This window comes from Serinus canaria, chromosome Z, assembly GCF_022539315.1.
Source record: "Serinus canaria isolate serCan28SL12 chromosome Z, serCan2020, whole genome shotgun sequence".
NCBI classification, from domain to species: Eukaryota; Metazoa; Chordata; class Aves; order Passeriformes; family Fringillidae; genus Serinus; species Serinus canaria.
Window position 1 is genome coordinate 3,578,571 of NC_066343.1, and position 27,103 is coordinate 3,605,673.

The window sequence follows — 27,103 nt, forward strand, 5'->3', positions numbered from 1 at the left end:
ACTTCTAAAACAATCCTTGACTGACATAATGTAGGTCAAAAATTGAAGAAGCCAGCTTTCCACAGGACTGTGGCTTTTATGTTACCTGATATGAAAGGCCTTCTAAAAATCTATTGTCAGTCAAATAGGACTGGATCACTATTACAGACTAAACAAGAGCAAACAGCATTGGAACAGATGAAATGAGGGCCATGCAAGGTTAAGTAGCTATCTGATGTTCCTCGCTGCATATCTACAGCTTTGTCTACCTCTTCAGATACTATGTTTAGAGATATACATAATTTCCTTACCTTAGGCCATGTTTGCATTCTGTGCAGGTTTGGAATTCGACACAGGTCTTGCAGTTTTCACTACATTTACGACAAACAATTTTATCTACAAGAGGAAAAAAGAAAACAAACCAGAAAACCTTGGTCAGTTTTGTTTGATAAAATTGTATGAATATATTATTATATGACTTACTACTTTCTAGTTTGACATCAACATCAAGCTAGACTAAACCAGCAAAATCGTGCCTATCATTAGCTTTTTCCATCAAATATCAAATGGTTTACAATATTTCTATACATTTGAAGTTCTAGTTGCACCCTGAGAAAAAAATATGTTTTGAGGCCATTAAAAATTTTTCATAAACACTTTAAAGTTACATTCACTACTTATAATATGGACTTAAGTCACTTTCTCATATAGTAGTAATATGCACTAATAATTGCCATGTATTCTGGAGATTGTCCTGCAATCTTACACCTTCCATGCTAGCAGTCTGTTCTGTCTTCCTGATTTGGTGCTAAAAGACACACCTGCATAAACAGATCTGAGTAAAGAGTAAATATATAAATTTACTTCACAGAGTAAATATATAAATTACTTAACAGCTGTTTTTTTATCTCTGGAGATCCCTTCTTTAAGAAATCCCTCTCTCTCTTCAGCCCTGTTGTCACATGCAGTGAGTGACACATACCATTCTGAGAAGAAAAGCTCTATTTCTCAATTTAATCCTAAATTTTCATCTATCCATCTTAATTTGTATGGGAAAGAGTTCTCTTTACTGCAGTTCTCACAGTGAAAATGCTGCAATTAAGGTAGGACCTGTTTTTACTGATTCTTAAAAACAAGCACACAGCTTCATGCTGGAGAAAGCAGAATGTCAGGTACCTAGATGAACAAAGCTCCTGAGAATGTATTTATCTTCTAAGGAGAGTCTAAAGATAACAAACAGTTTTAAGCCCACTTGAATATATGTCTAAGTATTTTTGTTAGCCAAAGTTGGAAATTAAAAATGGACAGTCTACTTGGCAATCACAGGAAGAAGCTGAAGGCAGGTACCTATCATGGCTGAGGATTACTGCTCTGGGGCAGTGACATCACTCTGGAGGTGCTTAGGTCTGTCAGAAACATTATGTGCAACCATGTTACATCTGAAGAGCCTGTCTGTGGTAGAGCTCTGGTTCAGGGGCCATGGCCAGTGTCTCAGCTCTCACTTCTGGTGCCATATAATCTGGCTAAATAGGGAATCATGGTCAGAATGGGTGCTGTCTGTCCCTTCTCCAAGCAGTGATAACCTTTGCTGTCCTTCAGCTGACTTGCTCTTGAACTGCCCTGGTCCTGCTACTGTTACTCCCAGACAGACCCAGCTGAAAAGACATCCTGCAATAAGCATGGTTTTTAAAATAAAGGAAAATTATTCAGGACGTTTTTGATCATGCTTGGCAACAATTCAACAAAAGCAACAGGATAAGAGATCAACATACACTTTTCCTCCTCATAAGCATTCCAGCAACCTCCCCAGAAGAAATTCTGCAGCCCGCAATACAAAACCAACAAGAAATACTAACTCTTGTCCAGGTAAAACCCATCAGGGCAGTTGGTAATACAGCTATTGGTTACTTCATTCAGGTAGTAGCCAGATTTACAGGTCATGCACTGGTCATTATGGCCTCCAACACAGGTTTCACAATTGGGTGAGCATTTTTTACATCGTTTCTTGTCTGCATTGTAGTGACCAGGTGGGCAGGTCGAAACACAGATCCTGCAGACAGCAGGGAAGAGAAGGCAGAATTGTTAATGAAATAACCTGCCACCACATTCCTGGACCATGACTGCAAAGCAGAAGTACTTCTCAGCATTGTTGCTTTTCTAATGAGTATGTACTTACTAAGATATAACTCTTCAAAGCACTGCATCAAGCTGACTCTCTTGCATTTATGTCCCTACACATGCTATCTCACCAGCATATGTCTTGTCAGACAGTCTACAGTATAATTTTTGATCATCTACATTTCTTCCTATCTTGTTCACCTAATCACATCAGCTGTAGTAGCTATGAGAGTCTATGAATACATATATATACAGAGAAAGCTTCTTATGGAAAAAAAAAGAGGTCTCAGAGAAGGGGTTTCCACAGCTGTGTTTTAAATACTGATTAGCTAGTGTTTGAGGTTTTTTAACTCCAAAGAAAATTTTTCAAAATCAGGGGGGAATTAATTATCCATGACTGCAATGAAAGAGAAGAGGAAAGAAAGTTAGGATATATATACTAGGAAGTCCATGAAGTAAAGTTTTTTTCTCTTACCTTGTGTTGTTTTTAGATTTGTAGTAATAGTGCAGACAGTCAGTACAATGATCCGGTCCTGGCCCATCACACCCTACTTTACTGCATTCTGCATTGCAGGGACCTGTAATAAAAACAAAATACAGAGGGACAAAGGGATTAAAACTTCTAATTTAAGGGACATTTAACCTTAAAACACAGTATTTTATCACAGAATGCAATTACTCTGTTTCCCTCGGTTGAGGACTACACCTAGCACAGGTAGCTTGGTTTGCTACATGCACTTTGAGCTCAGTATTGAGCTCTGGGTGGCAGAAGCTCCAAGCAGGAGGCTGCACAGAAAAAATGACACGGGAACCTATGTCACCAGTAGGTGACCAGACATGTAGAGACACAGCAAGAACCAAAGACCCTGAGATTTCCACACACTAAAACTTTAAGGGTGAAAAAGCCCAAGGTTTCCCTTGTTCAGAGGCACTCAGCTCAAGCTGTTATTTTTTTATTTAGTTATTGCACCAAGATTAAGTTATTCTAAGGATTGGGAAGTCTGAGACTCTGCTATGGGAAAACTAGGGTTGACCTAATGAGGAAACCTGGCCTGATTATGTGAGTGTGGGGTGTATAGCTATGAAGGGGCCTTGGTCCTAGCTCAGTTGTTGAGAGTATAACTTCCAGAGTGGCTCCTGGATTGTTGGAAAGGATGTTTCCTGAATACCGGCATGATTTGACTTCAAAAATTCAGAAAAAAAGGCAAGATTTCAAACAAGTATGACATCCTCATTTTATCTGGAAATGTGTAAAGACCTCTGTAATTAATAATTAGGAATGATTAGCAAAATAACTTCTAAAAAGAAGGACAACATAAATATCATGATCAGTGGCCACTCTGGTTCCCGAGTGAATATCAGCTGGTCCAAGTGGCTACCATGACCCAGTGAACCAGACACCAGAGCCCTGATGCTCTGTGCTGCTACATGCTCCAAAAGCTTTAGCTAGTACTTGCTGATTCCCAAGTCCTCTGTTTCACCTGCACTCATATTAGGCTTGATAACGCTGTGGATCTGTTCCAACTTGGTATTTTCTATGATTTAGTTCTTACAGTTTTCAAATAGATTCTTCCTTCTAGGGGAGGAGAGAATTATCAAGTCTTGCCTTTATGCGAATGAACAATGACTGTGGGTGAAGTAACAGCTTTCAGGGTCTATGATCACTCCTGAATTAAATGTGTTGACTTTGCTTCACATAAAAACTTCAGAAGTTTTAAGTTAGTGACCTTTACATTAGAGATAGCAGCATTTCATTACCTACCAAAACAAGGCGTTCCGTAGCTGTCCATCTAAAATAGACTGTGTGACTGACATGCTATGAAAAGAGAATGGAATAACAGAAAATACTAAACTGAACTTTCTCCTTTTCGCTGGCCAGAGATATACTTCAGATTCATCACATGGTACTGCTTATGCTGCATTACATGTAAGAAACTGCCAACTTGACTTATTTTGCAATGCTAAAAATCTAACTCTACTAAAGTCTAATGACAAGGCTGAGAAACTTCTATAAGGATCAGTGAGAAACAACACACATGTAGAAGATAATGTTCTTTTCATATATATATATATATATATATATATATATACATATATATATATATATATATATGCATAAGTATATCTATAGCTTTATATACTTATATGCAAAACAGTGCATTCTTCATAGCATGTTAAGTGTAGCTTAAAAATATATAACTCTTTGCAGGCAAACTCAAACGCCCAACTTTCAATTATGAAACAAATACTTCTCATCTTTGGTGAAGAATCCAATTCACTGAACATTTTACATATGCAGATTCTCAGGTCATCCTTAAAGCCATTAAGCATTCAGTAAATGCACAGAGAAAATGAATGTACACACCTGAATAATCATCTGTTGCATAATCTTCTGTAGGCTCTTCAACTGGACTGGAGCGCACTCTTTCCACTTTGGAAAAATCATTTCTTGGTGAGTAAGGCTGAATGGATGTTCCATACAGTACTAAGGACCACTCTTTCAATTTGCCTGGAAGTTAAGTATTATAAAACTGTTTTCAGAACTACTTCTCTTCTCTGTGTCTTATGAAAGTATGTAACTTTTAAGCATGTTATTATGAGAAGGTATGGAAGACATTGTTTTTCAAGTAAGCGCAATAGTTGTTTTAATATAACCTGAGAAAGCATATTTCCTTCATTTAGATTTTTATACTGTGTTTTCATTGCACTCCAATCTCTTGTAGATCTAGCAAAGGTTTGCACCATGGGCTGAACTCAATATAAACAATAAACAAAACATCTGGGCATACAGTTTTTGGAATATATATGGTACTGCATAAGGTGGTTTTGCTCTGGATTTCCCTTTCCCCTCAGAACACTGTTACTTGTCCAATAATTATTATTTGAGATCTTTTAGCTAAGTAGCTGTATTCAGAATTCTGACTTAGGAAAGGGATTACATAAAAGAACATTTCATTGACTTTCATTGACTTGATGAACAAGAAACACCTTCTCTTAAAATCTCCATGGAAGAACATCACTGTCCCCCTCAAATCAGCATAATTTCTAATTTATTTGTGCCAATTATTTGGCAGATATATCACACCACTGTCTGCAATCATCACTGATATTTTATCCTCTTAATATTTGAGTGAAGACATTAAAAAACATCTGGCCACCTGAAGCATGTTCTGACTTTCTGGTAAGTTTTTTTTTTTGGAAGAATAAAAAGATAAAGGTGTATCAAGTCATCAGTTCATGCTATCAGAACATAAGGGGTGAACTTTCAGTCCCAACCTTTCTCTCTATACTATTAGGTGAAAAAATTTGCAGAAAGAGCAAAACCAGTCAGGTCTGAAATAATGTCTGAAGAAAAGAGGAATAAAAACCACATCCCTGCTTGAAAAGGCGCCACCAAAGTTTGTATCAGCCCAACATCTTGGTTATGTTAAACTGTCCTGGAAGAGCTAGTTGTAAATGTCAAATTTTCACTAGAACAAAGAGAAATCGGAGAAGCAGGGAGAATTTGAAGGATCCTGTTTTGGAGGCTGTTTTGTGGTTAAAACTCTTCACAAGGAGAACTTCTTATTTAATGAGAAATGTAATCCAATGTAATGGCACGTCTCAAAGAAATAATGTAGTATACTTCATGTAAAATTAAATTCAAGCAATCTTCCTCTTCTTTCATTTTAATGATATTCAGTAACTTGAAATATTATTCATTTGGACTCTTCAATCTGTACAATTAAATTAATTTGACCTTTACAAGTGATTTTCTGTATTTTTTCCCAATGTCATTTGGTAGCCTCCACTCACATGACAAAGACAAGTATCTCTCTGCTTGTACATGCATGCTTCTAACAGTAAGCAACAATAACCAAATACACTACCTGACAGATCATAAACAAATTCTTTTAAATTATTTATACTAGGGCTGAGGATGGAAATCTCTGTTATCTATATGTCTCTTGCCAATCCAATTTAATCTTTTTGAGACAAAAATTTCTGCACTTCATTTGAAACCTTCTCTGCTGTATACTCAGTTTTTAAGTAGAAACTGCAAACCAGAGACTATATAATGTGGCAGTTGTGTCAAACAGTAGCTTTCAACTTTTCACGCTGAATTATTATTTCTTTAAAGAGACATTTGATCTTGAGTAAAAAAATGAACTGCTGAGGAATCTACAACACCTGCTGCCAAGCTACTGGCTAATTACCTTCCTTGGCTGTAAAATTGGATACACTTTGTTTTCAATTTCTTTTCCTACCCATAGACATGTAACTCCTAAAGACCCATTGGATTAAAAAGATCCAAATCATGCATTTCCTTCCTTTAAAGACATGTGGAAATCAAGTTACATCTCAATGTTTCTTAGACTGATGCAACTGTGTCCTTAATGGCACTTTTCTTTTTAAAATGAAGTCACACAGGGACATAATTTTCAACCAGCTATGCAGTCATCTCTACATCCCTTTCAAAGATACATCTTCTTCATGTCCAGTCCCTGCCTTTTTTTGTGTTCTAAACGACTTCCAGAGCATACAAATCATAATACATTGGATGCAATTTAAAAAAAATGTGTGATTTGCTAAGTTATTCAGATCTTTTTATTCCCATTTATTATGAGCCAAAACTCAGTCAAATAGAAAAATATATTTTTTTTTATTTCTCCCAAAACACTCATAAAACTATTTGAAAGAACCTACTACAAATAACCACAGGTAAAGATGCTCCTAAGGCATAGCCTACTGCATTCAGATTTTACACATACAGATCTTGTACTAACATAACTGCAGGAAGGATTATTACTCTGAATGCATTTATAATGCAAAAGGGCAGCAAGGGAAATAATGTAGGGTTTCTCAGGAGATTAGTTGCCTTTTAAGAATGGTTCAGTAAATAAGGAGGAGAAAAATTCAGGTTTGCCAGCAAATAAATGAAGACTGCCTCAGGGTGGGTTTAAGTGGTACAATGAAAATATTTCAATAACTAAGTATATATACATAGACACACACTTTTATAATGAATAAACAAAGTATGCGCATTTAAGCCAAAATCTTTCTTTCCCCATTTTTGGCTGATTCCATCATTTAATATGGCTAGAATAATCCTTTCCCTGCTAGTATTTAGAATGTGCAACAAAGGTCCCATGTTGTATCTATAGAAGAAAGGGTATATTGCAATGTTTCAGAGCAAACATATATCCACCTCCATAAACTCTACAGAATTAAATGTAGAAATCACATGCATTACTTTTATGAAGGGGACTCTTGATTTCTTTTCAGGTAATAGGTGTGGCATTACCTTGCCAATGCAGGGATATGACAACACATTGGGTCTTTCTTTTTAATTTGATTACAGAAAAATGGCAACTCTTAATTATAAGACCTTTTAAGAGCTGAGTAAACACATGCACAGAACACAAACAAGAAACAGGCATGATGATGATATCACTGTGATAAACTGCAGGCTATGGTGATAAACTGGAGAGGCACCATGAACTGGAGAGGCACCAGGCATAAATTATGTTTAAGCACCTTTTGTTTACTTCATGTTCTCTTCAGTGCAGAGACTAATCCCGATATGCCCAAACAGCTGAATTTATCCACCACTAATATATGGCAGGCACTTCCAAATCTTTTTGAACAGAAGAGTTACTGGACAGCTTTCATCAGAGGGCAACCACTGCTCTAGAAAGATGGGGGATACATTACTAGACAGTATACAATGAACCAGGATCCAAATCTGCATCTTGTGAAAACCAAATGCATGTAAAAACCAAACTAGTCTCATGCAGTGTTTCACATTGTTGTTAAAACAAAGTAGAGGATAAGCTCTCCAGCAGGACTTTTTCAGTAGAACAGCTTCCTCCACACCCCTAGTTTTGCAGACCTACTTTCTCCCAATTCCCTAGCCTTACTGTGCCTTTTCCAGACTTGTATCTTTAGGCCTTACTTCTGATGGAGGAAAGGAAATTAGTTCCATTAGATTAGCTACTGTAGCACTGAGCATATATAATGTATTGAAATCAATAGACCTATACAACTATATATGTAGCTGTAGTGTGTAGGAGTGTGTAGGAGTGTGCAGAAATGGGCCTTGAAGTGTAAAACTGGAAACGTAGCAGGCACTTCGATATCGTCCTGGTATGTAAAAGGCCCGGACAATATAGCTGGAAAATTGCCCAGATTAAAAGTTTGCAAAATGGCTCCATGCTACCTCTTTTTTAGTGCAAGGTGTGTGTCAGGGAAGAGGGAAATAGCTGAAATGTGTTGCTCGTGGTTGTCTTTCATGCCTTTTGGATGAACCAATGGGTTCCAGTACACACAAAGGTGAAGAGCTACTCTAATTTGTCCTTCTCACCAAAAATGTTCCTGGATGTGTCAGGAATGACAAGTGTAAAATGAAGTTGAAAATACTTGATTTTTGTCTCTTTTCAGTAATTTGATTAAAAATAAATTACTTATTTGCTGCTTAATATCTCCCCATCTATTAAATTCTAAAGCACTGAAAATTTAAAAAAAACCCCAAACACAAAACCTCCTCCTGAATCTCTGACCAGATTTGCTTATACTCAGTGGCTGTTTTCCAAACACATTTAGTGAGTACCCCTTTTTAGTGTACTGGAAACCTTGCTTTTCGTTTAGTGGTGCATTTAACATCATTTGGTTAAGATCAAACCATAGCTGGAAAGCTATGGTGAGAAGCCATCAGTGGTGATAAAGTGAAATTTAAAACACTGGCAATGTTGGTGTTTTCTTTCAGAGCTCTAGGGGAAGACAATCACAAAATGCTGCACTTAAAGTTAACCACATGACTATATAGCTAGAATTTAAATAAAACTGGCCATGTTGTAAAAAGTTATCAGAGTCTAGAAGAAGTTTTCTGCTCAGAAATTTTAAAAATCATACTTTATTTTGGTTTTTATTAGAAGACCATGTCAACCACATATTGTGTAAAAGCTTTTCAAAATTTGGCTTCTGATTGCTGGTTTACTATCCTAAAAAAGTAAAATCATGTTATGAAGACTAGTGAGTCAGGCAATAAGACAACAGATTTGATGGCTGGACAAAGAACCTCTTTTTAAAAGTTGAGAACTGGCTATTAGAACATGACGCAGCTAAAGTAGAGTAGAAATAAAGAATCAAAATTCTCATTCAATTCTATCAACTGTGATTGAATGAGACTGATCTGTATGTTAAATTTTTTTTAAACAGATCATCTAAAAAAACCCCACAGAAATAAGTTCAGAATAAAAGTGAATCATGTTATCTTAAAAGGTAAGTAACAGCAACATAAAAATGAAGAGTGCATTGATAACTTAAATTTAGAATAATGCTCTTTCCAGCTATGGCTTCACACTAAAACCAGTGAGATGTTCCAGCTGTAAATAAAAGGTGGAAAACAGCAAGCACTTTTCAGAATTCACCCAGCCCATATAAATGTTAGAGTCCTACCTGGAGTCTTGAAATTTCTCAGCTGAGATGGAGTGTCACAGATTTCCAAGATCCAATCACCTGCTGCTTTTTCACTCCAGCAGTGAGTAGTCATAAACTCCCAGTTTTTGAATCCTTCCATGGAATGATCAAATAGCCTATAACAAATGATGACAGTATTTCAAGGCAAACTTTTTTTTTCCTGGAGAGCTATGCCTCCAAGTGTGCAAACTCTTGAAAAATAACTCTTGAATAATCAGCCAGTTCATTCATCTCTACCTTCACATAACATTATTCATGACGGTTTTCTCACATATATTAGAAGCACATTCAACAGTTTGTTGTTGTTTGATGGAAGAGAGTCTTTACATGCCATCATGTTTTTATAATGAAAAAGAGAATGGCAAGCAAATTTATTGCAATAACACCATAACTGCTAATACTCTTTAATATGATTTGTGGGTCTTGGAAAAACTGCATATGATACAGAATTCCATTTCTTTAACAACATGATGTAATTACAAATTATTTGTAAGCTGGAAAATCCCAGTAACATTTATTTTTGTCTTTGGATCAGAATACTTAAATGGGGTTTAAACCCAAAAAACCCAGTAAGTTAAAGACAATAGCGATTCAATATATCACTTCTTGTGAAAAAGTAATATGCAAGTGAGACATTAGCCTCAATCCTTGAACTACCAAGGCATCACACTCTTCAAACACTTCACAGAACTCAGTTTGGGTAAAACTGAGAGACTAATGGCATCTGATGGCTTAATCAAACCAATGCCATTACCACAATTTAATTGTTTAGGTTGTGGGTGAAGACATTGTAACTTAGGCCTGGATTATGATAATTTCTAGTATAGGGGGACCAATTTCAGATACTGCAATATAACTGTGATCCCCTGTGAGACGGGGAAGGAGAACCCTTCCTGGCAGGAGATTAGACACAAGAGAATTTGCACTTTTATTTAGTGTTCACACTGCGTTGCTTGGTACCCCAAAAACTACTGATGAGAAGAGCACTGTAAGTAGGACTGCTGCCTCCAATAAAATCACTTGGCTCAACTTAAAAAATACATATATAACTATACATTCACACGTATGTATTTTTATATATACTTTTTGTGTGCATATATAAATATTTGTGTTTATATTTTTATTTATATATATTTGTGTATATATACATGAGATATGTACGCATGTCAATTTATACATGCATATATACACAAGCATATGTGTGTAATATCTATCACTATTTAAATTTGATATCTTTGTGTGAAAGCTCCACTGGTAATAGCTGCAATTAAATATTTTTAGAAGACAAGAATCTCTACAGTGGAAAATACAACGGATTGAAAATGCTTTTCCATAAAACAGAGAAAAGCCTAGTATTAGGCAACATATTATATTTAAATTCATGTGAATCTGTTCTTTTCTAAGTCAATTTCAAGCTTTATTATCAAAACGTTGTGAAATTCAGCAAACAGGAAAACAGGATGCTTGTGTAGGTACATTCCTGGCGAAAACTGCCACACTGGATAGGAAAAAAATGCCATCATTCTTGCTGGAAGCTTTGGTCAGTCAGAGGCATGGTGTCAGGTACTGTGTGTCCAACACTTGCAATAGAAACTGTTTGGACCTACAGGATTGGTGCACTTCCTAGGGCTCATCCAAAACCTGATTTTCATGGTCTCATTTTCAACATAAAATCACAGAATCACAGAGTATCCTGAGTTCGGAAGGATCATAAAAATCCAACTCCTGGCGCTACACAGGACAGCCCCTAAGATTACATCGTGTCTCTGAGAGCCTGCTCCAGAGCACAACCACCCCTGGATGAAGAACCTTTTCCTAATATGCAGCCTAACTCCCCTGACACAACTTCAGGACATTCCCTCAGATCCTGTCACTGGTCACCACAGAGGAGACAGGTGTCTGTCCCTTGGCTCCCCTCAGAAGGAAGATGCAGACTCTGATGAGGTCTCCCCTTAGTGTCCTCTTGGCTGAGCATGACAAGTGACCTCAGTTGCTCCATGTATGACTTTTCCTTCAGACCCTTCACCATCTTTGCAGCCTCCTTTGGACACTCTCTAATAGCTTTATAACCTTCTTACATTCTGGTGCCCAAAACTGCCCCCAGCACTCGAGGTGAGGCTGCCCCAGTGCAGAACAGAGCAGGACAATCCCCCCCTTGCCCAGCTGGCAATGCTGGGCCTGACGCCCCCCAGGACATGCCTGGCCCTCCTGGCTGCCAGGGCACTGCTGGCTCATGTTCAACTTGCCGTTCAGTTTTGGGCTACCTTTTTCCAATTAAAATGAATGCTTATAACAGCAGTCTAATTTATTAGTACTTATAAAACTAAATTAAAATATACATTGGGATACATTTTCACTGATAATTGTGTGAGATTTTCTTCTGATACAGTTCTGTGCTTCTGTGTATGTGCCTGTAAGTGTATATGTAAATATATTTTGGCAGCAGAATGGTACTGTTTCATGTCACTGTTAAATCAGTTGTGTGCAAATCTCACAAAGGTATGGCACACACCATTTACTAGAATGGTAGATATTATTACACAGTCATTATCCAGAATTTGCATGCAAGTATGTTCAATTTAAGTCAGGTAGGCTATTTCCAACTGTTATTCAAATTGCTATACTTTTGTTTTCTGACAGTTTAGGTACTACTTTCTAAACACACTGTCAATGCAATGAGATACCAGTATTTCTCTTTGCCATTGTAGCAACTAAATTATATAATATTATGCAAATACTGTACAATTAAAAATTTGTATTCACTGATAATGTATATACACTTGTTCATATACATTAGAAACATAAGTTTCTCTTTATTTTTACTGTAATGATTCTGATATTTTCCATAGTACTTTTTGGATAATTAGGTGTGTCTTGTTTTGAAATTTTAAAGAATTGTCAGATATGCATTTTAAAAATTCTTTTAAGTAATTTTGGGTGGAAGAGACAACAAGCCCACATGTCTCATTTTTAAAAACACTGTTACCTAAAATATGATGTGACTGGAACTGCGAGCTTCCATCTATGGAAATGGGGAAAATCAGGTAATATTATTTCTGAGAAAATTGACTTTTTTTTAAAAGAATACCTCCTTGAGAAAGATTTGAATTTTATAAAAGAAGGTCTAAATTGGAATCTTTGAATGTATGAACTGTGTTTCCACAAAAGATTCTACAAATAAATCAAACTCTGAGTCTGAGTCTGTGTATGTATATTGGACATACAAAATTGTCCAAGTTCTTTTGCTTTGCTTTGTTTATGCACTAAACTCTCAAATCAAAGAACCTATGAGACAATACAGGGATTTCACTTTCAGTGGTGTTAAATAAATAATGAAATGATCAAATGTTCGGCTGTACATTCCTTATTCAGAAAGAAATGCATAGGATCTTTTAAGGAGCGTGCAGCCCCTCCAGAATTTAGTTTTTGTAATTTGTCAAAATTTCTATCAGAAACACACTTATGACACAGATTATCTTGGATTAATAAAATTTAGTACATGGTCTGATGAACTGCTAATTGACTATTACAGACTATTATAGACTAAAATACTTAAACAAAATTACTAGAATAATCTGACGGTTTTTTATGACCATGATCATAAACCTGTGCTCATGAATGTAACATGCTTTTAAAGACCAAAGTGATTAACAACATTTGAATTTTCAAAACTTATTTGCTAACATAACCACAACAGAATGCCAATTCTGTTACTCAGTTACTCAGGGGACCTTTCTTAGAAACAGAACACTCAGCATGGAGTAGAAGTTACTGCATGATTGAGTATATAATTATAAGCTGCTGCCTACAATGAATAACAGCATTAAATTAAAAAAAAAAACAAACTTGCTCTTCTCCTTCTGGGGAGTTTTATGCCATACTCATCACATACCATATGTATGTTTAGATAAGAATATATGTTACACAGCGTAGAATAAAATGATTATTTTTGTTAAAACAAATTCAAGAGTCTTGATCTCTTCCACTGCCGCCACTTCAGCCTAAAAATTGCATAACCTTTCTCTTTAAGAACATATTTAGGCAGAAATATTAATCTGTAATCAAACTTTAGATCCAGAGGAAGGCAATTAGCCACTTTCTAATAGCATTACAAAACCCAACAAACAAGTGTCTCAGCTTTGCAGCAAAGAATCTTTAAATTCCTAAATTCTTGGAAGAATTTGTTTCAATTTTTAATTTCATGTGAGAAAAGGCAGTGAAGGTAGCGGATTTGTTTCGAAACACCAGCATCACCTATCATGAACACTAAGAAGTAAACACATAAAAGGAGCTTTTTTTCAGTTATCATGATTGCTTGTTTCAGCTGAGAAGGTGAAGCTGCACCTGACTGCAATGGCTGTATACTGAACTCAATGCATTAAGAGCCAGGAAGCCCTGCACTAGAGCTAGTGGCTGTGCCTGCAGTGGAGTAGCTGAAAAGAGGTAAGAATTTTCTTCTCCTACAGCAGCTGTCTTTGTTATGATGTGCTCCAGCACACAAACTGGCAGTCTCATAGGCAAGTGGTCCTTGCCCAGAAGTTTGCACAGCCACAAGACTTCAAGTGTGCTTATAGTCTGAAGAGACTACATAGTGCCTTCCCAAGCTGCGTACCTTAAAGTGCTTCGGTCAACTATTCTCCTTAAAGCAGCTCTTCTCCACAGGGTCGAATCATCAGCTCCCTGTGAGCTCCCTGAAAAACTGCAGACAGCTCAAGCTGACTTAACCAAAGCTTCAGCCAGACCCTACTGCCCATCAGCACTGAAGTATTCGAAAAAAAGAAATGGCCAGAGAACACACAAGGCATTTCAGAAGCTTTCTTACCTACATGTGGGTGATCTCTTAAAATTTCTGGATGTGGAGCAAAAGAAAACATACCTAAAGTATTTTCATACACACTTTTTTTTTTTTCATTTCCACGTTACATCTGGTTATCACACTTAGTTTTTTGAAACAATGGATATCTCTGGACTACCATGATGAAGTTGTTTGGAGTTACATGAACAATAGTGTACAATGCCTGCCAGCCTGAAATAGTGGTTAGTATGGTAATCACCATCTTTAAAAGTGGAGTGCTTGTCCCCAGCAACTACACTTTTCACATTAAATGATCCATCATTACTTGCAAACATGTCAGGCTGAGGAGCTCCACAAACTCCACTGTCAGCCAGCTGCTTAGTAGTGGGATATCTATTCATCAACCCCACAAAGGACAAAAAGAAGCTAACATGAAGGAAACAAAACATAGCAAGTTTGAGTTGGGAGAAATGGCTTTCCAAGAACTGTTTCACCCTGCAGACACAGTCCAAGCACAGGATTATTGTTAGCTCATTGCGGACTTAGATTACTACCACCTCAGAGACCTTTTCAGTGACACTCAGCATGAAGGTTGGCCCTTATGTTTCATCATATTAGGATTAAAATGTTAGTTTTCTTTAATATAAGAGTATAACATGTAAGCTGGGAAAAAGATGCGCACCTATAAAGTCTTCCCCTATTTCAAATCACCAAGGCATTTTATGAAGCAAACAATTGAGTACGGTTAGATAAGAATAACTTGGATTTGGTCTAGGAGTTCTGCAGAGAAGGATATTATTAAAATTTACTGATTGTCTAAGGTTTCATGATAGGAAAAAGATGGTTATGAAGATACATTCTTTTGTTACTGAAGAGAAGTATTATTAATATCAGGGCCATATAAGCTTATGAAGCTAGTGGCCTGGAAAGTTGCCACCATGTGGCTGAAATATTTCAGTTACGCAGTTCAAATGGCAACAGCTGCTTTAAATTTAAAGGGCAAGAATTAAATAAGCCATGACTTCAGTGGGAGACAAATGAGCCCTAAGTTTGTTTCTCCTACTCCCTTTGTATCTAGCTTTTCCTCCATAGCCTGTGCCTGTAGTGAATGTTTGTTAGAACTGACCTTGGTATGTCTCAAAAAACACTCAGAAACCTATGCTGCCAAATCCACTGGCCAATTGTTTTTGGAAAGGGGATACTGTTTCCCTTTGGACATAACTCTAGCCTCATCCTTACACCAGCCAATACACTTCCAGCCTGTATTTTCCTCTGTGCAGTGCATCCAATGTAATCATGTTTAGTACTATCCAAACATCAAAGCAGATGTTCCCTGTAATGCAGATTTTGAATGCACATAAGGCTTAAACCAGTGACAGTGTTATCCACCAAATGCTTGCAAAGGAATCCACATCGTCTCAGACTAACAAGTTTTCTTACTGAAGTCATTTTAGGGGGTGCCAATATTAAGGCTAAAATACGCAGAAAAAAGGCCAAATATTGCCTTGAGGGACCTACTTGTCAATGCACCAGAAATTACACACAATGACTTTTCTTCCAGAATTGGTGGAGAAGTGCACATGTAAAATATACCTTTTGCACTTAAAAACATTTTATCAAGCGAACTGTTTCAAATTAAACCCAGATGAGTAACTGTAAAGCAATGGGGTTTTCCCTGGTTTCAGTAAAAACAGCTGGTACTGCTGCTATTAATCCTGTACATGTACATTAAAAAGTCTTGTATATCTGAGAAAAACATCTCAATCAGGTAGTAGCAATGTATAACAGCCTCTGGGGCCTTTGCCTATAGCAGAAAAAACAGACTATTTGCTGCCAATGTATCTCTGCATGCATACTTACAACTGAATGCATTTATTCATGATATTCATTATTATTGATGCTTTAAAAATCAAATGCCTCTTAACTAATTTTTCTTACTAGAAAATAACATCCTATTTCAAGTTTTATTTCATAACATGATGCTAAAACATATACATTGACAACACACACCATAATCCTAATGTCAAGAAACTACTACCTCTAAGCTGTATGACTTACAGCAAGGTCAAATAAAGTAAGCCTTGAAACACCATTTCAGAAAGTATTGTGTTCATGTCCCTCACTTTGCCCTAAGAAAGGCCTCATGCAGGCTCTAGGTATTTCAGACCTAGAATTTGCAATATACATTTATCTCTAATATTAGTAGCCCAGAGTTGTTTAGTAACCCATCAGCCAATGTTATGGAAAGTCCATATATTTCTGAAGGTTCCATGGGAAGGGAATTTCTGGTGAGACTCGATAAGCTATGTCATCAATAATTTGTTTCCTGGGAAGTGACAAAACGTGAAAAGGCCTTTTAAGGTTTCTTTGTTTTCTGTTTAGTTTTCTGATACTATAATATAAGAAAGAGCTGAACATTCTCTAGTTTTATTACATATATTTGCATTCTCTTTCTCTCCTGCATGTACAGAAAAGAATTACTTTTAAGGTGCAGGGGTTACAAAGACACGGATTGAATTAAATTTTGTACCTATTCCACACACCAATCATCACCAGAGGTGAACTGTGAATCCTGGAATGTATTTCCCACTTGCTGTGAGTCAGCTGCAGCACATGAAAGCCTAGAGCCAAAAGTTAGCTGTGTTAAGACCACTGGGTTTACACAAGATTGTTTTGTTTGGATACCTAGTTGGATGGCTTTCATGTCTTTTCATTTTGAACTGAGGAAGGACTACTGCATGAAAATGGAAGAGAAAACTTAAGAAGGATTTCTTCAAACAGAAAAACAAAAGCCTGTTTCATAACTAATAAGAGAAACCTGTCTCACACTGGTTAGCAGAAGACAAATTCTTTGTTCAGTGCAGTAGTGCACCAGGAAGACACAGATATATGTGCCTATGTGCTTTATCAGCAAGCTATGACAGCACTCACAATAGAACACAGGAGATATTCTAGAGGACCCCAAACTTCCAGGACAACTTCCTCTCCATTTGGTGAATTAGGGTCTACAGCTTGAAGAATATTTTCACTTTACCTTTCCTTTTAATTTAACATAATCTCTAACGAAAATGTATATTCACAGTTCAATCAGAACCAAGTCCATTTGACCTCCACCTGTCTCTAAAACAGGCTCTTTGTTTCAAGAGAAAATATAAGTACTTCTGTTATTGAGATACAGGAGGACATGCAAGTCTCCAGAGCTAGATAATCAGCATTTCTGAATGAGGAAGCATGGATGAAAAGCAGTCTGGAAAGCAGACCATTCTCAATCCATTAAAAGCCCTGAAGAGTAGGATTGGGGATATTCATTTTGTGAAGACTTGAGCATGATGGCAGAAGAGTTCTCACAACACAGGTTGGATAGATGGCATTTTTTGCAGTTTCTGATACATAACATCAGTAAACATAAACTTTTCTGTGAGAGCCATGCCCTATGTCTAGCAGAATGGCAGTCATCTACATCAAGTCGTCAAGGAAAAAAAATTATCCATCATACTAAAGAATTATCTATCATAATATGATCCCATCAGGAAGAAGATTCTAGCTAGTTGGAGAAGTATACAAGCATTTCTTACTGTAAATGTAACTTTTTGCGTATTTTTAACTGGGGTAAAATTTAGAGAGTTTTCTGATGTTTATTAATGCCTTAAGCATGTCTGGTAGGAGGTGGTGTTTTTGATCACGGATTTAGTGAGATTTACATGGGAAAGACTGCCAATGTCTTATTAGAAGAAAGTTTCTGCTAGTAGATCAGAGAAATAGAATAATCCTGAGAAGTCTTTCAGTTTGCTAATAATTTCCTCCACTCATCATTTGTCCAGTGATACATTGGACAAAGAGATACTTGTCTGAGTTCAACAGGAATAATAAAAAAGACAATTTGAAGCACTGTGACAGTTTCTCCAAAAACATAATGTAGAGGTGACAGGATCAGAAAGAAGATTGATCTTTTTTAGTAGCTGTTTTAAAAATGGCTGGACATTTGAAAGCAAGTATCTATCACTGAAGTGATGTCTAATTTTCAAAAATTTTTGAAGGCAGTGGCTAACTTTTAAAAGCTTTAATCTGCAATTTACAAATGAACCCTTAAATTTCAAGTGCTAGTGCTACTTTTCAGTGTTGTTCTACCATGAGCCTTCATGGATTGAGTATGTTTACTTTGAAAAAAAGGATTTGGAAACAGGTAACATTAGGGGTTTAAAAAATAGTAGTAAATATACACTATTCTATCTGAATTTCATTGCTATCAAAGAGAAAAAAAAGGATAAGAGAAAAATGAAAAATAAGTGGCAATAGGTAGAAACACTTTGATTCAGCTTCCTTATGAACACTGAATCTGTTTTCTTCACTTTTCTATCCATCTAATAAATGGTGAGCCATACAAGAACTATTGAAATTGACTAATCTTTGTCTTAGAGTTCAGCAGTTTTAGTACTACTCTTCTACTGAGACTGTCATCTCTAAGTTCATTTGTACTTCACTCTGCCCATCTATCTAAGAAAAAGTAATTAGCCTGTGTCTTCTAGTATCTCTGACTGCTCTTTGCTGACACTGACATGTCTATGCAGGCTCTACATGCTGACTGTACTGTGAAATTGGGTTGTCATACTATACCTGTTGGCCAAGAGCTGTGACCTAGTTCCAGAAGGAGAGGTTAGGTAAATTGCCAAGTCTCCACGTCGAGGGTGAGTAATAGTGATACGCACAACAACATGCTCCAAGTAGATCACATGGTGGTTAGGATTATCTGAACAGCCTGTGGCTTTGTAAATTGAACGGACAACGCTGTCAGGTCGTATTGTTCTATAACAGAAGCATAGCAAACAACATCAGCATTTCTTGCTTTTTGTGTAAAATACACAACCCCATCTTTTTTGCTTAGTAGAGAATGACAATGTTGGATAACTGAAAAGTCAGTAGTCTATAATCACTAGTTTAGACATGCGCTTCCTAGCTGAAAATACCACTTCAGGGTAATTATTTAACTGCAGATAATGGCTAATGGCAACTGCCTGGGTTTCTGTTAAGCACATACACAAGGTAAAATAGGAATAAGCCTTTGGGACAGAGCATTACTGTGGATTAGCAGCCAGCTGAGAAATGCTGAAACTGTCATGTGATCACAGCTGGTTGCTAAACGCCAGGAAATGCCTGGCATAGCTAATCCTAGCTTACGTAACAGCAAGTATTACATGTTAACTGTACCAAAAGGCATCTGACTCAGCTGGTTTAAATTGGCATGACATCCTTGCAGACTATACCAGTCACAGATCAAGCCTGTCAAATATAATTATCAAGCAATATTCTTAGTGATTTGGAAGTATGCTTCATGCTTGATGCTGTCTCTATACTGCATGGAGTACACATAACAGAATTTTGCTCTTAAGGCTGGTTCTACAGAGACACTATCTCAGCAAGTGAAAAGCAGTTCAGTTTTGGCCTCTGAACTAGAGACTCTCCTAAGACCATTGGAGAGAGGCAGTATCATACAGTTTCAAAAATGTATTTGCTTTTTACGTCCTGGACTGTTAAATATGTCTCTTCTTGCAAAGGTGACTGAAATGCATTCAACCAAATATTCTTCTTTGATGTATCATCTATAAAAAATCCATCATTACCCATTCTGGACTGTTTTACACCTTCACCTTCTGCAATGTTCTTTAAACTAGGGCCTTTTCCTGTACACTACATCCCGGTATGACTTTAAAAATGATACAGTATACACAATGCAAGGGAGGGGTAAATTATACCCAATTTCTTTCCATAAGTTTATGCCAGCAAGAGTTTTGGTAGCGGGTATTACTTGATTTGCCGATCTGTGTTCTCCACACACACATGCTGTGGAGGCACCGTTGTCCACTTTTCTGCTTCTGTCACCATTGCTTCAGCATCCATCAGTCCAAATCCATAAAGGTGGCTCACTGCAAGGTACAAACAGAATGGATACAGTTATAGCATAAACCCTTTGGTTTCATCACAGACTAACTCCAGAGTGTCATATCCTAACAGGAGTTACTTCTTTTCTCTTCTTCCTTACTTTCACTCAAAGCTCCAAAATCTCATTACCAGGAACAATAACAACTATATCTAATTTGTTCAACAAATCTGTTCACTGCTTTATTACAGAAGCGGCATGAGGCACTACCTACACAGCCTACCATGAGAACTACAGAATGCCAGTGACTAAAATTGTCTCTGCCCTTTGTCCAAGTGCCTCAATTTAGCTTAGCCCTTTTGTATGACAAGGGGCTACATGAGCATAATGAATGAGAGGAAGATTACTTCCTTTACTCAAATGCCAAACACATACATGTGTAGTCAAGGAAGCTACTGAGACAAATGTGAGAATGAACAGACCATTTGTAACTGTTGTATTCTCTGAACTTCCCTGAATGTAAGCAGCCTGTGGATGCTCTTCTGTTCCTGTATACAGTATGTTTGTCATTGGCCAACCAACTAGGTAGATCCACCATCTCCCTAAAACTGTCTGCTTGATGAGGGTGAAAAGCACTTACTGAATCAGCTGTGTGTTTTTGATTGCTGTTCCAATTGAAACAGAGACCTGCAAAAGGGTTTTAATGAATTGGAAGAGCTTCTAGCCATGATGCTCCATTGTGACAAATTGGTGCTCTTGATAAAATTCTGACAGCAGAAGGTGAAACAAAAAAGCTTCCACAGGAGAAGTTTAGATTGCAAATATTAGTAAATCAGTTTTTCTTGCTACCACAGAAACCCACAGAAATTTGTAAGCGCAAGTTTAACTAGTGATGCAACAAAGCATGGTGTAAGTCCTTCCAACTGCATGTTCTAAAGGGTTTGTGAAAGCAATCTCTATTCATTGCCACACCAAAATTCAAAGGATTCTTTCTAAAAAAACCCCAGCCTTCTCAAACAGATACAGTCCAAATCTTAAGGATCACATCTTCCAAATATCTAGTACTGTCCAAAACTGTCAGCTGAAAAGGATTCTTCAATGAAAGATACAGTAAGGTGTAGTGACTGTGTAACAGACTGTGTAAATCTCCTTCCCCATGAGCCTCAAACAAACATGCACATAGCATGGAAATCTTCCTTTGGAGACATCTACATGTAGCTCTTCTGCCATGTAAGGCAAGCACTGTGTTCAAAAATGAAAAACAACTAAAAGGTATGAAAATAAAAAAAATTAGTCTTCTGAATTCTCTTCTATGTATTCAAGAAACAAATGGATAGGGAAAGAGATGTTCTATTTCTATATGTGGGTGGGGCAGACAAAAGAAGATAAGGAGAGCTTAGATGAACATTTTGCAGTGTGAAGAAGATTCCTGTGATGGATTTGTCCTTAGTCTTAGATGTCTATCTTGCAAACACTGCATCTGATAATGAGTGCATATTTATCTGTGAAGAAAAAAGTCTGTTCTTACACTAAAATTTTAATTAATAGTTCTTCTGTCTGCTCGGAAGATAAGTGGGAGGAACAAGAGTCTTAACTCACATGGTGTGTAACTGCACACAGTTACTCTGTATTAAAGTAAGGGATTAAATTTTCATTAATGGAAATTTTTTTCAGCTAACCCATGGAAATTGCATTTTTAATTCCTAATAGCAACTTATATTGAATTAGAGCTCAGGCTGTCCAGTTTTAAAATCCTGTGTGTTCAACCTACTTCTGAGCTCAAAGAGCCAAAATCCTCCTCACCTCACCTTTTCTTGACAATAAATAAGGGCAGAAAAACATGTAACATTGCCACCACCAGTCAGTGACCTTCAAATGGAAACGTATGTGACTTTTAAGCTATTTACCCGTAGAATTTTTTTACCTAGTATGCACATTAAAAATGCAAAAAAAAATCTATGGAGTGAACTTTCTATGCTTCTTACCCTAACAATTACTTGGAAGACAGAATTTAGGAGGAATTTTCATGCAGGAGAAAAAATTACCTATTTGTCCATGACTCAATGTTTAAAATCTCTTGCACGAGAGCAGCAGTGTAGTGATAATTTCTGCACCTGATTTTTTTCAGTTAAAAAAGAAATACTTTTTTTCCTTGTAAGGCCTTCCCATTGAAATAAAAACTTCCTGACAGACAGGGTTGCTCTTAAATCCTCCCATGTAGACTGACATTTGGCTGTCCAAAACATTTCCAATTGAAAGCCCTTGATCCAGTGGGTTGGTTAGCAGCTGAAGGTACCAGCAGATGCCCATAATTTTCAAAGACCAAATTACAGCAATTTAGGAGAGAACCACAGAGTTAAACAAAGTAGCTGTGTCTTAGAGAAGAAAGCAGATTTTTCTCTCTACTACCTTCAAATTGTGCTTCTTCATCTGTGTACATCCTTGTATTCCCGTGAGCTATAGGTCAAGATGCCTGTCACAAAGGTTAATAATAACCTGGTGGTCTGCACAGAATTATAAATGTCTTCTGAGAAATGCCTAGAACTGCCTCTGATTTGTATGCAAAAGATACTGAGTTGACATTGCTAACCCAGATTAATCAAAAGCACTATCTGAAAGATTATGATGACTGCAAAGTGCAAAGTGTAAAATGCCTCCAGACCTCGCACCTACCTAGTTATGTGCTCTGCATTATCACCGCTGTGAATCGCTACTGCGCTCAGCTGTTGCTAGGAATCATTACAAATGTCAGAGGGGGTATTGGGCTGTTTTGTACAAAGGTTATTTGTCCTTCACAAACAAAATACGAATACAAGACTAGGAAAATGTAAGCTGGTTCCTGAGGAGTAGACTGTTGCTTTTTTTAAGCTGAAGGGTTGAAAATGTGACCTCCTTTTGGGATCAAGGTGTCCATCAGTAAAGGTGTCTTGAATTCTCTCTCCAGTCAGGCAGCAGTACTAATTGATAATTTTTATTTCTGCAAAAATCATAGGCACACACAGAGCCTTACAAGTGCAGGGCCTTGTAAGTGACTGTTTCAGAGCCTGTTTCAGAGAAAAACTTGTTTCCCACAACAAGATGTAAATACTAAGTTTTAGCTGATCTCTTTAATCTTTCTTTAAGATGAAACAACATTTCTCATGGCTAAAGTCCATTTATTTACCCCTGGTGCAATTCCTTCATTAGTACACCATAAAAACAAGGCCTTCTGAGCTGCTGGAGAGACTTCCCTGGCTTTTTCATAATCTTCTTGGTTTTGTCTGAAATTGCTGCTGAAAATTCAGTAACTTTCTCATTTACATACGAAGCTACCCTCAAAGCTAAAGTTAGGATGTGTATCCCATTTGACTTGACTATGAGAAATATGAATAGCTCGTGTTGATAAATCATAACAGAGAATCATGCAGACTTCAGAAAAATTTGGCCCAGACACTAAACCACAACATTTCCAGTATAAATGGAATGTAAACTTGATTTGTTAGGCTGCAGTTTCATTGCCTGTCATCAAGATGTCTCATAAGTAACTTAAATACTAAGGCTTCCTTGCTATTTTACTCATGTGACAAAAGGCTTGCATAAAATTTTCTCCCTGCTATATTTTTGGCATTTTATATATCATATCCTATGCACTGTGAAAGCAGCATTTGAAATATAAACATTTTGTATATACATATCGAATGCTAGAGCGGGAGAGAAAAAGTAATAATTTCAGTGTGACAAATGAAGAATATGCAGCTTAAAAAACAGTTTAATAAGTGACAGCTACAAAGATGCACAATGACAATCTGAAGGGCCTCGATGTCATAGGATCATAGAAGCAAAGAATGATTTGAGTTCCAAGGGACATTTAAAACTCATCTAGTCTGACCTCTCCGCTATGAGCAGGGATACCTTCCACTACACCAGGCTGCTGAAAGCCCTGTCCAATCTGGCCTTGAGGCACTCCCAGGGATAAGGCATCCTCACTGTCTCTGGGCAACCTGTTCCAGTGCCTCACCATTCAAATCACAGAATCACAGATTCAGCAGATGATGTCAGTTGCTCTGCTCTGCCCCTATCCATCAGTCCTGTAGGCCTATCACAGAAGGTCAGGCATGATTTCCCCCATGTAAAGCCATGCTGACTGTTACCAAGCACCATGTATAAAAATGTCCTACATTATGTCCAGTCTAAATCTACCCTTGTTCAAGTTAAAACTATTGCCACATGTCTTGTCACAAAAGACCTCCATAAAAAATTTCTTTCTGTCTTTCTTCTAAGAATGTTTTATATATTGAAAGGCCACTATAAGGTCTCACTTAAGGAGACCTTATAGTGGAGAAGGAGCCTTTTCTTCAGGCTGAACAACCCCACCCCTCCTTGCCTTTTGCATAGGAGAGATGCTCCAGGTCTTTGAACATTTTCATAGTCAGAAAGGTGCTAACAGAATACTTCATAAGTTGCTTTTATTGAGATTCCAGTTATGTCCATGTCTGTTTTCTGAGATTTTTGCATTAGGACAAATAATATTTCTGCAGTAATATACTAACTATGGTTTTACCTGATAATAGATTTGACAAAAAAAGAACAGGCTTCTGTATTTTACATTTTTCTTTTTGCCAAAAAGCTCCTATTAATTGATAAAATAAAATACAGACAGGCCAGAAAAGCTAGCAGGATAGCAAGCGGAAACTAAACCTCCAGTAACCAGTCTACCTTTTTGGGTAGCTTGTATGTAACTCTGACAGTGCTATGAGGCTTTGCAGTTAATAAAAAAAATAGCCTTAGAACACACCATCTTAAAACACTGTGAAATTAAATCCAAGATTCTATTTTCCTTCACATCCTTACATATTTTATCTACCTCAGGAATTTAAAAGTCAAGTGGTTATTAAAGAGACATTGGTTGACATTAGGCACTAGAAGCAAAGTACACTTTTGGGCTCACAGAGTCAGGCTGTACTGGTAGTGACAGCACGTGCCATCCAAATAGTTCCCACCTCTCCTGAGCATAAACAGCTTCCAGGCAGAGGGCCTCAGTTCTTGGGATTCAGCAGGTCTGTGGTCAGCAGTGAGCATCCGTGAGTACCAAGCACAGCCATAACACTTTCTCCCATGCCAACAGTTCCTGATTTACTTCTCTGATTTTGTTTATGAATGAGTTAATCAAGTTAATGAAGTCTCCAGAACACATGATGTCCACACATAGACTGTGCCCTGCATATGGGGATATCTTACACAGAGTCAGAGAAAACACCAGTGAGCTTTGCTGAAAACCTTGGCAGAGTGACCAGGAAGACTGGCTTACTTCTCTGCCTCTGAAGCAGCAGAGTTGAGATGGAAACAGAAAAACTGACTACTGCTGACTAGTGATTGCTATGAAAATTCTGCAGCAGGATTCTTAGACTTCTCTGCAGCAGCATTTGGCTCTAAATCATAAAGCCTTTACTGAAGACATTAATTCACTTGAAATAAGACAGCTTATGTGAATGGAATAAATCTGAAGATTATATGTGTTTAGAAGGGTGAAAAAAATGTTTGCTGAAATAAAGTTGGCTAAGGAGCATCTACAGTAATAGGAGTTATAGTTTTTTAACTAGTGGTAGTCTTTTTAAATGGAATTGATTTTTTTTTTCATTTTTTATTTTTAGCATGAGGATTTTTAGCACAGGAAAACATGGCGGTTTGAAATTTTTTTTAAAGAAAAAATGTATTTTGTGACTACATTGTGCAATGCCTTGCAAAAAAAATGTACCCATCTCCACTATTAGGAGCAGATTCACCCTAGGAGATATATTTAGGATTCCTTGATATCTCAAAAGTGGACAAATACAATGTCATTCTATTAAACAATAAAAACATCTTTTGGTCAGAGTGTCTGTGCTAGCCTTCATCTCAGAACAGATGTCATAACAGGTGAGTCAAAGGCACTGTAACTGGAAATCCTGACAGATTGCTAGCAGGAGACACAAAGACAGCATTTCTCTTCTGTCAGATGTATCACATATGAATCACATGGCATCCCTCCTGTTCCATCCCACACTGAGGCTCTGTGTGTCCTGAAGTATTGGAACTCCAGCAGGATATTTACAATAATTCCTGACTGAGCATTCTGCTGCCTCAGACCTGATCAGAAAAAGGATATACAAAAATGCAGTAACTCACAGAAAAAGTATATCGCAAATTGTTTAATGATAATAATGCTAGATAGAGTAACTAGAGAAATTATTAATTAACTAAGCCAACTTCACAGTAACCCTGTGGAGCTATGTAGTAGATGCTGATCAGTAACCTGAAGCAAAAGGAAGTTAAATAGTAAGCCAAGTCTACAGAAATAACTGGCCAGTAATGTCAGACTGGTGGGTGAGGTTCTTCATCCCCTGACTTAAAAGCAAATCCTCAAAAGCTGATTTTTCTGGAGGGAAAAAAGGATACTGTTATAAATAACTTCAGGCATCTAACTGAGCTGAGTTGTCCGATGCAGACCCTTTTATTTCCCTATTATTACATGAAATTCTACATCCGGACAGGATACATTAAGTGCTTAAAATACTGCACTGTATATAGCGTGATCTCTTTCCTAACTGGCCTGAATCCTAGTTCCATAAAAGTGGACACACTCTGATAACAAAACTACTGCCAGTTTTGTAACTACTGAAAGGCATTATAGCAATGCAACAGCAGTGAAGAAGAGCTTTGGTGTTAATAAAGGCAAGTGCTTGTTTTTTTAAAAAGACAGACCTACCCTTTTCAAAACTTGTTCACCATTGCTATGGATGTATACAAGCATGACAGATATTTGCCTAGAACATTTTTACAAGTGTACTGTATTGAGAATTAGGACATAAAGAGGTCATGAAATGCATGCAACTTCCAATGGCTTCTGTTTTAAAAACCAG

The 27,103-nt window shown here is 37.2% G+C and overlaps 1 protein-coding gene across 2 annotated transcripts in view; it reads right to left on the reverse strand.

Annotated features, from left to right (window-relative positions):
• PCSK5 (proprotein convertase subtilisin/kexin type 5) overlaps positions 1-27,103 on the reverse strand; it is a 224,567-nt gene that overhangs the window by 63,831 nt on the left and 133,633 nt on the right. For both annotated transcript variants that reach the window (XM_030237104.2, XM_030237103.2), the window contains exons 11-17: positions 20,154-20,271; positions 18,965-19,153; positions 9,535-9,671; positions 4,463-4,606; positions 2,573-2,675; positions 1,836-2,029; positions 291-375 (exon numbers count right to left, since the gene is read on the reverse strand). In XM_030237104.2, the coding sequence (XP_030092964.2) occupies positions 291-375; positions 1,836-2,029; positions 2,573-2,675; positions 4,463-4,606; positions 9,535-9,671; positions 18,965-19,153; positions 20,154-20,271 (970 nt within the window). The remainder of the gene's footprint in view (positions 1-290; positions 376-1,835; positions 2,030-2,572; positions 2,676-4,462; positions 4,607-9,534; positions 9,672-18,964; positions 19,154-20,153; positions 20,272-27,103) is intronic.